Source organism: Sardina pilchardus, chromosome 3 (genome assembly GCF_963854185.1).
Source record: "Sardina pilchardus chromosome 3, fSarPil1.1, whole genome shotgun sequence".
Classification (NCBI taxonomy): Eukaryota; Metazoa; Chordata; class Actinopteri; order Clupeiformes; family Clupeidae; genus Sardina; species Sardina pilchardus.
This window is the reverse complement of record NC_084996.1, coordinates 28258666-28271696: the sequence shown is the minus strand read 5'-3', so window position 1 is coordinate 28271696 and position 13031 is coordinate 28258666. Positions and strand designations below refer to the sequence as shown.

Sequence of the window (13031 nt, the reverse complement as noted above, 5' to 3'; positions counted from 1 at the left end):
CCGAGTGGTCAGCCTGAGAGAGTATTGTGTCTAGAGTTCAGGACAAAACGCGTTGAACTGTGTGTAGCAGCATCCCACTCGGAAACATCTTCACCACAGCTTTTGACATCAGTATAGACACACACTAGGACACACACACACAAAAAAATGACAAAGAAATAAAAAAAAAAAATGGATCAATTTACTTTAACCCAAGGCAAATAGATATGTTTGAATTTGTAATTGTATTGGCATGTGTACGAATTAGCTGGTCTTATTTAACATCCTGTGGTTTAGGACGTGAATGTGAACCAGAGTGCAGACAGCTCCGTCAGGCTTACCTGATCTCCTCATTCTTAGCCCTGGATCAAACCAAATGCACATTTTTACCTTACTACAGAGCATGCTCCCCCAAGATGACGTTTTATCATCTCTCTGTGCACCCCCCCCCCCCCCCCCTTTTTGGGCATTCCGGGGAGGTGGGATTCAGAAGTCCACGTGCCCAACCCGCCTCCCACTCCTTCCGTTCGAAATGAAGCTTAGTTTACAGTTGTCCCGTGGCGTCGCGTCGGCTCGTGACGTTACGTTATGGTCCCAGTGGTGGATGCAGAGGCGTAGTAGGTGTTGTTGTGTGTACAGTACAGTCGTGGGGGCCTTGAGCAGCAGGCGGCCCTTGAAATGCTGAAGCGCATCTTACGACAGACACTCTCCACATCCAGTCACCCTCCCAAGGGGCAGCCGCCCCCCCCCCACCCCCCTCCATCCCCTCCTCCCCCCCAGAGTCTTCAGAGTGAATGTTGTTTACACGTGGCCCTAGGAGCCGTATCCCCTGGAGTATGCTACCTTCTACCGGCTCCCCAGTCTGACAATAGCTCGCCTGTAGCCGCAGAGAGAGAGCAAATATTATTTGGAATCTGTCCTCGACTAGGGCTATCTGAGATCCCACCTAGCACTTGTATAAATAATATCGTTGACTGAACATGATTCTCTGAAGTGTTTTGGATGGTCAGCCTCTTGCTGCTTTATATTCTGTCGTATTGCTCAGGCATTGAGACATGTGATACTCTAAAGGCTTGTCGGGTGTGTGGGAGAGTGCCATGACCCAGGTTTTTTTTTTTTGTTGCCATTTCAAAACCCACTCCCACCCTTCGCTCTACTGCTCCATAGCCTACAACTGCAAGGTACACATTTCCTTGGTGCACATGTGTCATTTGAAGACTTTATTTATTGATGGGCTGAGTGAATCGTGCTCTCATATTTGAACTTGTTTGCTTAGAGGACTGCGTGGGGCAGTTTGATCGGTTTGAACTTGGTGTGTCTGCGTGTGTGCGTGCGCGTATGTGTGTGTGTGTGTGTGTGAGTATTTATTTATTTATTGAAAAACCTAAAGCAGACTGCAGAGGAGTGTTGAACGTTCGACCTCCACTCCGTTTGGTGCGCTGAGCTACGTTAGAGCCTGTGCCAGGATCCGATGATCAGGTTCAGAGAGGACAGAGCAGGGAAAGTCCAGCCGATCCGCGTGATTGGCTGGTATAGTTGTGTGCGTATCTCTTGTGTTTTTTTTTGTGTGTTTGTTTGTTTGTTTTCGCTTTGCCATCCAGTCGAGTTGGTCGAGACATTTTTTTATAATGATTTTTGCCGAGCCCGTGCTGTTTTGTTCTTTTTTTCTTTTTCTTTTTCTTTTTTTGTGGCCCATGGTTCTGGTAGGCCCTTTGCTGATGGCCCATCCATGGAGAAGAATGAGGCCAGCGTGCGGGTCACTCCCACTGGCCCGCAACTGACCCCGACGTGTCCTCATGACTCCGCTGTTGTTTCTGTTGCCCATCCCGCGCCACCGCGTACATACGTTTCGCCCTTTTTCTTTTCATATCGTTCTAGAGTCAACCAGTAAGCATGTTTTACAGGTTGCTATTCTAAATTGGTTGTTATACCTCTATCATTCTCTCTCTCTCTCTCTCTCTCTCATTTTTTTTTTCTTTTTATACGTTGCGATCCATTGTTTGGATACAGCCGGGTGATGATGGGAAGTTTGAAGGTCATCATGGTGCTACTAGCAGACCTCCCCGCCTCCTCTGGGGTTCTACATCACACGCTGAGAGCCGTCGCTGTGCCATACCAGGAAGTTCACTGGGCACGACCTCTACGACCTTGTGTGCTGTCGCAGCCAAGCTGAGGCTCGTTAAAACGGAGAAACATGTTGCAGTATTTGCAATTACCGAGTCTCATTTTGCTTTTCTTTTTTTAAAGAAACTTTATTGGGGAAAAAAAGGGAAACAGGCTTGGCTTATGAAGCGCAGTTTAACCTGAAACACATGCAGTCCTGGAGTCTATTTCGCTCCCTTTTATTCAGTACATGACAAAGTTTTTTTTTGGAAAAAAAAGCAGAGAAACTATACATGCTGTATGAATTATGTGTCACTGAGACCATGCATAGTATTTGAGGTTAACATACAAAAATAACTATATACACCTTTTTGAAATGTATTGTTTGTGTATAAAAGAACATAGAATTTTCAATGGGAACCAAGAACTGTTCCTGCTTTGTGAGGAGTGTGTGTGAACCTTCACCAGTGTGGCAGAACATAATTAAAATGAAAGAGAAAAAAAAATCATTTGTAAGGGTCCTCAAAGTACGTCAGAAGCGATTCCCCTGGACGTTGAGCCCAGGGTTAAAGTGTGCATACATGTACTGTAACCCCGAGGTCAGGGATGGGGAGATATCCCCGTTCATATCTGGCTGTATTCCTGCATGAGTTGATCAGTTTCCTTGTCACTGGAAAATGCAGCAGATCAGAGTTGCAAAGCGAATGCAAAACAAACAAACAAAAAAAATACTGTATATTAAATAATCAAAGAGTGGCTGTCTTATAAGGGATGAGCGGATATGCAAGAGGCTACTAGTCTTATAAACAGAGTTATGTATGGGTGACAAGAGGGGCCTTCTGCAGAGGCACCAATGCTGACGAATTACTGGTTTTCATCAATGCAAGTTGGCAGTGATTTTTCCATATGAGGATGGCTTTGTGTGTTTCTAAGTGAGCATGGGGACCTGCTCCATCAGTTTTCCCTCCTCTACTACAGGAAGTGGGTCTAGCGGGGGGACCGTTTGGGGGCCATTTGATCCTGCAGACATCTGCCCTCAGTGGTGTTGGTGTGGCCCTGAAGTGATGGCGGCTTTTGCAGAACTAATTCACAGCCAGGTCTTCAGAATGATCGAGGATTTTTACAGACCAAGCTCACATCAAAAATACGGATTTCTCATTTTAAAGCCACTCCCACACCACAGCAAACCACTCCACTCCACTCCATCCCTCCCCACCCCCCCCCCCTCCCCTCACCACCACCGTCACCGCAGTGAGCAACACAGCCAGCTGTCTCGTAATGAAACTCTTTTTTACGAGATTACCACATCCACTCCATCCTCCATCTCCGCCCGCTCCTCCACCAAAGGCACCCAGAAGACTCAGACCTGCAGGGCCTCTCAGCTGCCCGAAGGCTGTTCTGGAATCAGCCCCCCCCCCCCCCCCCCCCCCAACCCACACACACACACACACACACCTTCCCCCCTGAGTCATTTCCAAAGATGGGAGTCACTACAAGAGAGCGGTTTCATCCTGTGAGAGAAACATTAATGTATTTTTGTCATGGATGACTAAAATTCTTTTTTTTTTTTTTTTCTTTTTAAACAACCCGGGTATGTAATTATACACTTGATACTAAATCATATTAATAGCGCTTTAACCTTTCACAGACGGGTCAGTTTGGGAGTTATTGTCATGGAAATGCATAGCTAGGAATGCCTGGTTGAGTGACTGTGGTTTGACAGGCTAATAACTTAAGAAATTGTGTCTCTGCATAATGCTTACCATTTCTCAACAGTTATCGTTTTTATTTGAATGATTCTTTTTGAAAAATGTTTTTTTGATTTCACAGTTGTGACGTACCAGTCATGACTTTGGGCTGTTTTTACTTTTGGATTTTTTGTTTTTATTTGCTGTAAATAATTCGGTGGTGATTCATTTTGACAGAGGGATATAACAGAAGACTTTCTATTTACTCCATCCCATGGCTGCAGTGCCTTGTCAGACGAGCGTTGTTGTTTTGAAATGGTTCGGTTCCAGTCTGCACTGTTTTAGTAAAAGTTGTACAAAAGTATGAACAAGGGTTGCGTTCGGAGTTTTTTCTTCCTCTTCTTTATCACACTTTATCATACATCAGGAAACATCCCATCTCCAAACACCTTGCAAGCACAGAAGGAAAACACACATGGCAAAAGCATAGATGGACAAACAGACAAATAAACACATGCATTCTCTCTCTCTCTCACACACACACACACATACCGCAGGGGAAAGAGGCTTACAGTGGCAAGATAGAGCAACTATCAACACAACACAAGCCATACACATGAAGACTCAGCAAAACTATATGGTTCAACACACACCCACTCAACTCAACTGACACACATATTGCAACGACACATTCACAAACACACACACACACACACACACACACACACACACACACACACACACTCATACACATGGAAACACAATAAACACGCTACAGAGAGAGAGAGAAGCATTGTTGCCACTTCCGGTTTTAAGGATGAAAGCTGTCAGAGGCACTCATGAGCTATGTCTGAGACATATCACATGTCCCCTGTGTGTGTGTGTGTGTGTGTGTGCATGCGTATACGTGTGTGTTTCACTCAGAACACCCTGTTTTAGTTTTAGAGGAACCCTGTTATGTAAGCGTCCTCCAAACACCCACCGCCATTTCAAACCACAGAAAAAAAACAAGTCTCCCCCCTAGACGTTTACAGTGCACACGCCGATGAACCATCTCCATATTAAATGGCTCAGGCAGAGAAGGTGAGGGAAAATGGGGTGGGGTGGGGGGGGACAAGGGACAGACTGAAGGAGATAAACAGAAAGAGAGAGAGAGGGAAAAGCAAAAGACAGACAGAGACAGCATGTGTTGTTCCCATCTCAGAGAGGCTTCCAATTATGATCCCTTTTAAAGGGGATGAGTGGTGACATTTGCGGGAAGCGGGACAGGAGTGGAGCCGAGGGAGAAACATCAAAGAGAAAATGACTCTGGGATTTTTTTTCTTTTTTTTTTTTGCGTGCGTCTGATTGGCGCATTAAGTCCTCAGGGACCGTGAGCAGGACAAAAGAACACTTCTTCAGTGTCCTTCATCATGCTGTCTTTCTCTTCCCTCCCCGTCTCTCTCTCTCTCTTCTCTCTCTCTCTTCTCTCTCTCTCTCTTTCTCTCTCTCACTCTCTCTGTCTTTCATTTCTGCTCCTCTATGGATGATTATTCAGACAGACGCTACGGGTTCACGTCAGCTACGGCGCTGCTATCTCCTGCATAGATTAAAGGACTTTGTCAACTGAAATGGGATTTCAAACACCAGGTGTTGTGTGTGTTTAAAGAAATAACACACGCGAAGAAACCAAGAGTATGGGCAATACCTCTCTCCAGTCGAGGATGTGTCACACTGAAAATCATTTTTAATTCCTTGGCAGAATATAGTCCAAGAAAAGGCTGGTACAGATCTAGTATGTCTGCAACCAATGCACTGTAGTTTCTATAGGTGTTCATATGTTCAGAATATTGTTACTCAGTGACAGCGTGCATTGATCCAAATATACGATATAACATTATATCCAATAATAAGCACTTACAGTTGGCATAGCTCTGCCATTTAATCAAACAGTTATCAATTGCACTGACATCATAGCTCTACAGTGACAATCATTTAATCATAAATCAATGGTGTTTATTAATATTGAAGACAGGAAAAAATCATGTCTTAACTGTTAGTACAGGTTGAGTAAAAAACATTGGTGGCAACAAAAATAAGTCAATGTAGATATGTACAGTAATGTCAAAGAATAGAGGAGTAAGCCATTAAACATCCACATTTTATTGTATAATAAATGCCTGGGACGATTGTGTGAAAAGTGTACCTTTAAAAGAATGGATTGTTGGTAGTGAATGGGGAATAAACTCTAAGAAGAAAAGAAAACAAAAAGAAGCAAAACAATTTCATGATGAGGCTATTTGACAGTATCTTTGTAACTAACGACTTTACTACAGTCGAATGAAGTGACGAAAAAAGAACTCTGTCATTCACCTGTCATTCACTACACTCACCATAGGATGGCACTGTTGCTGCAAGTATTCTTCACAGTCACTATTTAAAGCACAGGAAATGTTTCGACTCCCTTTACATATAAAGAACAACAACACAAAAGGATCTTTGCTCTTCTACTGAACTTGACAGGGCATTGCAAAATAAAGCATTACTGGAAGAAACATAATAGAGACATAATTTCAAATGTATATAAAATGTTATTTCTCATCTTTAAACTCAGATATGGGTTTTACACCTGCGTCTACCTCACGTGCTCCTCAGCAGCTATGTCTTAACAAAATATGTTAAACGCAACATTGAAAAAAAAAAATCTCCGTAATAAACAACTTAGAAAGATCTGTTTACATTTAGAAATAAAAACAAAAAAAAGCAACTTGTACATATATGTTTGTGCGGGGCAGGGATCACAATACTTGATCATTACGAGCACGGAGACGCAGCAGACTTTTTTAAAGCAACAATTTGGGGTCTCCCTCTGCACCTTGAGTGTGACGTTCAGTGTTCACAGGGCCTCTCCTACTTTCAGTGTACCACCAACTACACAATTCTTCATCCAGCCTTTCAGTGTGATGAGGAGAGAGAAAGAGAGAGAGGAGAGGAGAGGAGGGGGAGAGGCTGCATGAGTATGGACAGAATAAGGAGAATGAAAGGAGGGAGGGAAGGAAGGAAGAATGCAAAAGAGCTGCAGGGGAGAGTGAATGAATGATCAAAGCCTCAGACACACTGTCTCCTCCCTCCCGCCCTCCCTCTCTCCTCCCTCTCCCCCCTCTCTCTCTCTCTCTCCTTCTCTCTGTCTCTGTCACACACACAATCTGCACTTCTCTCTCACAAAGAAGACACTTTTTCGGGCACATTCCCACCGCCCCTCCTTTCACTGTTCGATACCCCCCCCCCACCCACACCCATCCACCCCCCCACCCCCACCCCCCCATCAGCCTGCCCGACCGTTACCACAAAACCCATCTCACAAAAATACATTTGAATATGGTGTTTAAATGCCTTACATAGCAGAAAATAAAGTCTTTAGTCAAGGTGGGATCCTCCTCTCTATATGGTCCAAAGAAGACGCACTCCACACACTCTTCTTCGGGGGTGAAAAAAAAACAATCCTCACTCCTCCACTTATATTTTTTTTTTGTCATTTTCTTTTTCTCACAAAATGGCGGATCGTCCCATCTGCAGAGCGACGGAGGCGAAGGGGACGGCATAGAACTCTTCCTCCTCCTCCTCCTCCTCCTTTTCTTTCACTTTCTCTCTCTCTCTGTCTTCATCCCGCTTCATCTTTTCTTCGTCTCCATCCTGCTGCCGCCGCGGCCAGCGGCCACCGTCCACCCTGTGTCCACTCAGAGGTGGCTCTCGGTCTCGCTCTTGTCTGAGGTACCGTTCTCCAGGCCCGGGGCGGAGAGGCCCAGTCCGTTGGCGTTGCTCTCGTTGAGTCGTCTTACCCTGTAGGTCTCATAGTGGATGTTGTGGGTGACGTCCTTCAGATCTTGCAGGTGAGACCTGAAGGCAGAACGCACACACACACACACACACACACACACACACACACACACACACACACACACACACAAATACACACACACACACAGTGAGAGGTCTATTAAGGTACTGGAACCCATGGTGCAGCAGCTTTGTCAGGACTAAAATGAAAGGTGCGCGTTATGTGAATATTATGCATTGCGATCATAACTCATGGCAGGCCGAGTCGTCAAATGATTTTTTTTCAGGCCCGAAGTTTCCATTAAAGAAATCCCTGAGGTGCTGTTTGACACAGTCCGCCCCGGAGTCTGGAGTAGGTGTGATCACAGTGCTAAATGGACGAGGTGTTCTAGTCTGGAGCTGGTGGCACCATTCATCACGCTGAATGGCTTCTCTCCATGATGAGCTTTGCACCCTCTGCCATCCCTCCCCCCTACGCGATCCACACACTCCCTCTGGACTACGTCAACAACGCCGCTCGAGAGGGAGACGAACTCGGGAATGGTTCCCATGTCCTCGCTTGACCCCTGACCTCAGAGCAGGCTTGTAATTACCCACAAGCCCCCCCACCCCCCGACACCCTTAGCAGTGAGGGGCTTACTGATGCAATCAGGTCACAGGTGGCTCCTGCACGAGACCACATCTCTCTCTTGTCCTAATCATTGGGTGCCTCTCAACCTCTCTCCTCGATCCTCGATGCTCGGTCCTCCAGGCTCGTTCCCACTGATCTATAACTAAGACTGGATAGACTCATTCTCATTGTTGCCGCCCCATCATTCTTTATCTAGATCAGTGGGAACGAGGACCGAGGAAGGAAAGGAGGATGTATAAAAAGATGAATGATTTCCCTCCATATTTCCTCCTCTATGGGGCTTGTGGAGTCGGTGGAACTGCAAAGGTCCATATCTGGGACAAATGTTTTGAGTATTGATTTTCTCAAACTGGGAGGTGCTCGGGGCCAGGGGTATTCTGAAACTATCCAAATAGACTGTGGGTGGACTCTTCAAGACTATGCAAATATTTCCTAGAAGTCTATTGTGCATTGATTTTTCTTGTGCAGGATAGTGCAAGGGATACTCTAAATCTCCTGTCCGCTCCACCTGAAACTAAGCAAAGAGGACTGTATATGTGGACTCTTCCGGAATATGCGATACACTTGAGTGTGTTTTAAACACTTGTGCTGCATGTGGCTATTTTGTTGTCATCAGCACTCATCACGGAGGCTGGCTGGCTGTCAGGGGACGTCAAGATAATGTGTGCAAACACTGGGCGAGCTTTTCATCGCATCCCAGCGTCCTCTGGTGCGGCACTCCATTCCCGCTCAGCAGGGGTCAGCCTCGCTGGCAATCAGCAGTCACAGATCATCCCCCGCCTGCGACTAACCTGTCCCCAGAGGCTGATGTAATTTGATTAAGAAATGGCATAATCACCGCTAATTCATGACTAATTGGCTGTCAGTAGGCATTTCTCTATCGGGGGCTCCTTGTTAGGAGGTAGAACGAATTTGCCAGCTGCCACCTTCGTGTCAGACCGACTCTTCATCCGAATGGGACTTGAGGGTTCAGTCTTACATAGCGGGCTGGCTCTGCTCTTAAATTACTCTTCTTTACTCGCACACACGCACGCACACTGTTTATTTTAGCCAACAAATATTTGTAACGACTATTTGTCAAACTCTAAGCTGTGAATGAATTATGCTGATGACAGACAAACAGTGCTCTCTGTATTAACATTCAAAAACACAATGGAAGATATTACACCTGCTCCGGGAATAGAGGTTCAAAATCAGTGTCTATGTCTTTTTTCCTCTTACCTGATCAGTAGATCTCTTAGGTTGGCAAACTCGCAATGTGCAACATTTTCAACTGTGGAAAGAAAGACAGAAACAAACAAACAAACAATTAAACAGGTGGCTAGAAGTGACCTAAGTTCTCCTAAACAGCTTGACTGCTCAACTGGTTTTGGCCTGCATTTCCCAGCATAACCACTAGATGGCGGTGTGTATCTATAGATGCGAGCCATCTGGGTTGTGGGCAGCAGGGTTCTCTGGTGCTCAGACCGTTTGCTGTCCCATTGTCGCGCCTGAGATGGTCGAACGCTTAAGCTGGGCCCTGGACAAACAGCTGGAGCCTCACCTTCTATAATTCCCCACTTGGTTTTCCTTCCCAGGACCTTGTTTCCGTTCACCTGGTGCTCTTTGTCTGTTCCCACCACGGCGAACGGAATATTTTCCTGTGGAAAAAAAAAACGGAATAACAGTCAGGGAGAGAAGGACAGACAGAAAGAGAAAGACAGAGAGAGAGAGACAGAGAGAGAAAGACTGAGAGAAAGACAGAGAGAAAGACAGAGAGGGAGGTATGAAGGGCATTGTTTGAGTGCATTGCTTGAACAGAACTCAGAGTCTGTTTCGGGTCTGTTAACACTGAGATCAGAGTGTCTTCAACCCACATACGGTGTGTGTGTGTGTGTGTGTGTGTGTGTGTGTGTGTGTGTGTGTGTGTGTGTGCGTGTGTGTGTGTGTGTAGGGGGGGTAGACGTTACATAAGCAGTGTGTAATATTCTCCATCAGGAGTCAAAGACAAACACTTTTGTCAGAGCGCGCCCGAATTCTCTCGGTGGGATTACGTAAAGCACTCAGGGACAAAAAGCACAATGCGAGAAAGTGATATTGAGCCATTTAAACCTTCTGAATGCCACTGCCTTTCACTGGGGAGGAGTTGGCTCAATGTGATCGAGTTTAAAGGAGGGGGAGGGGGGGGGGGGCTTGAATGTTAGGTTTCACCATTAAACCACTTGATTGAAACACAACCCTGATGGAGTTCAGCCACTAATTGGTTTGATTGATTAGCCATCTTTGCCTCCCCTTTACCCAATAACAGATATTCCAGGCAGGCAGAGGAGAACGTGACTGTGGAGATTCAATTGTATTGCCTTGGAATTTTCATGGGGTTGGTTCAATTCCCCCATTAAGTCATTGAGCTGTATGATTGAAAACAATCCCGCTGATGAATTTCAGTGGCTAATTGGGTCCCTTGCCGAGAGAGAGAGAGAGAGAGAGAGAGAGAGAGAGAGAGAGAGAGGCTTGCGGAGACCAGTCTGGTCGCCATGGTTTCTTACCCTGATCTTGTCGTTGAGTATCCGGTCCTCTGTGTCCTCGTCGTACTCGCTCTGTGGGTAGACGCGGATGCCGTTGGCCAGCAGGTCTTGTCTTATCTGTCCACAGGGGAGGAGAGGGGGAGAGGGGGAGCAGAGGAGGGGAGAGGAGAGAAGAGGAAGAGCTTGAGCGGATAGATTTACGCTGTTGTTTACGCGCTCCTGCATACACTTTCATCCCCCTCACCCCACCCCACCCCATCCCCCAGAGCTCCCGAGCCACCTCCACCTCCACCTCCGTCACCACCACCACCACCACCACCCCACCGCCTGCCCTCGGCAGCCCTACAGCCAGATGAAATACGGCAGCCGTGGGCGCCACCTACGCCGGGGCCCAGATTTACGGCCGCCGTCTCCGCGCGCGGCACGAGGGGGCCAGCGCGGGCGAAATGATGTCAACGGCGGGTCACGCCCCGTCTCCCGTCCACGACGACACCGAGATGCTCATGCCTGCTCCCGCCTGCACCCCACACACCTCACCTCCACAAATTAGCAACAGCACCGATATGTCTCGCCCACAGACCTGGACCACAAGCCAAACAAGTGCACTATCAACACAAGCTATAACAAGGTGAAATAGTCAATCACATGATTGAAATAAGCTAATGTTTATTTTGTGGGTGGGGGTGGGGGAAGGGGGGTTAACTAGTCTGACCACGCCACCTATATCTCCGTGAGATACTGGTCTGGCTCATGACAATATAGGCACAAAGGTTGATGGGTCGATCAGTGACATATAACTATGAAATTGAAACCGTATAACGCCTGCAAACATCAACAGATTGCAGTCAGAAGAATGTGTACATTTGTGTGCAGCAAGGGTGAGCCTATATACATTGTTTGCTGACTGCTGGTGTGATTTATTATCAGTTTGTAAAAGGTTAGACGAAGTACAGTAGGAAGTTAGGAGTCTCCTGATCAATGTGGTTGGTTAGGCTGGACCAATGATTTCAAAGTTAACACAAAGTCTGTGCCTGTTACGACGCAAGAGTCGTAACAATCATGAGTCACGACTCTTAATGAAATGAAACCAAGTAGCGAGTCTGGTATTACCAGGCTAGGGCTTAAACATTATGAACATGATAAAAACAGGGCTTGTTAAAGGTTTAATCAGGAATTATATATTTTTACTACAACGGAGCTTTTGAAGTTTAGGTAGGAATTGTATGCTTCTACTACAAAAAGCTGGATGTGCAGGAGTGGTGGGGGTTTAAGGGCAGAGGGACTCCGCTACCCTAAACACTGAAATGGGGTTAATTTGAAAAGTGCCATAATGAACCTGCATGAAGTATAAAAGCCCATAAAGGACTCAGGCTCAGATAAGACACGCAAGCCCTGTGGACACAGCCACCATAAATTAGACACAGGGGAGCGTGCCTTCCTCCAACATCCACCCGCCCACACACACACACACACACACACACTCACTCACACTCACATACATGCACACATGCACACATGCACACTCACTCACTCACACATACGCAGACAGGCACACTCACTCACTCACACACATATGCTCACACACAAACATACACACACACACACACACACACACACACATACACACACACACACACACACACACACACACACACACATGCACACTCACTCACTCACTCACACACTCACACACATGCGCAAACGAACTCACACAAACACACACACACACACACACACACACACACACACACACACACACAGCACAGAGACGGCTGTATTTCACCCCAGTGCTCCTCGCATCACAAGCACCCAGCAGATCCGCAGGATTAGTCGTGGACAGGCTCAGATGGGAGACAGAGAGAGGGGGGAAAGGAAAAGACAGAGAGGGCATTAGACAGAAGAGGGGGATGGAGGGATGGAGAGAGAGAGGGAAAGAGAGAGGAAGACTGGGTGCTGTGTGTTGGTTGCTGGTGCACATGTTAAGACTTTAATGCAAAAGGAGGGATGACTGAGGAGCATGCGTAGGAGGAAAAGGAGAGAGAGAGAGAGAAAGAGAGAGAGAGGAAAGGATGCCTGAGAATGAAGGGTAAGGATGGAAAAAAAAGCAAGGGGGGAGAAGAAGACAGTGAGGAAAAGAGAGAAAGAGAGGGAGAGAGAGAGAGAGAGGAAAAGCTAAATGCATGGGGAATGGAGATGAAGGCAGATGAGGTATGATGCAAGGGCAAATGTCTCGACAGTAAAAGCTCCTCTGTAGTCTGACAGATAGCAAGAGAGGGAAGAAGTGAGAGAAAGAGAGAGAGAGAGAGAGAG

At 46.5% G+C, this 13031-nt stretch overlaps 1 protein-coding gene across 4 annotated transcripts in view; it reads right to left on the bottom strand.

Moving 5' to 3' along the window:
* Positions 1–7072: 7072 nt before the first annotated feature.
* septin12 (septin 12) overlaps positions 7073–13031 on the bottom strand; it is an 88868-nt gene continuing 82909 nt past the window's right edge. For all 4 annotated transcript variants that reach the window (XM_062532664.1, XM_062532667.1, XM_062532666.1 and 1 more), the window contains 4 exons: positions 10743–10838; positions 9761–9857; positions 9439–9490; positions 7073–7646 (listed from right to left, as the gene is read on the bottom strand). In XM_062532664.1, the coding sequence (XP_062388648.1) occupies positions 7487–7646; positions 9439–9490; positions 9761–9857; positions 10743–10838 (405 nt within the window). In that variant the 3' untranslated portion in view covers positions 7073–7486. The remainder of the gene's footprint in view (positions 7647–9438; positions 9491–9760; positions 9858–10742; positions 10839–13031) is intronic.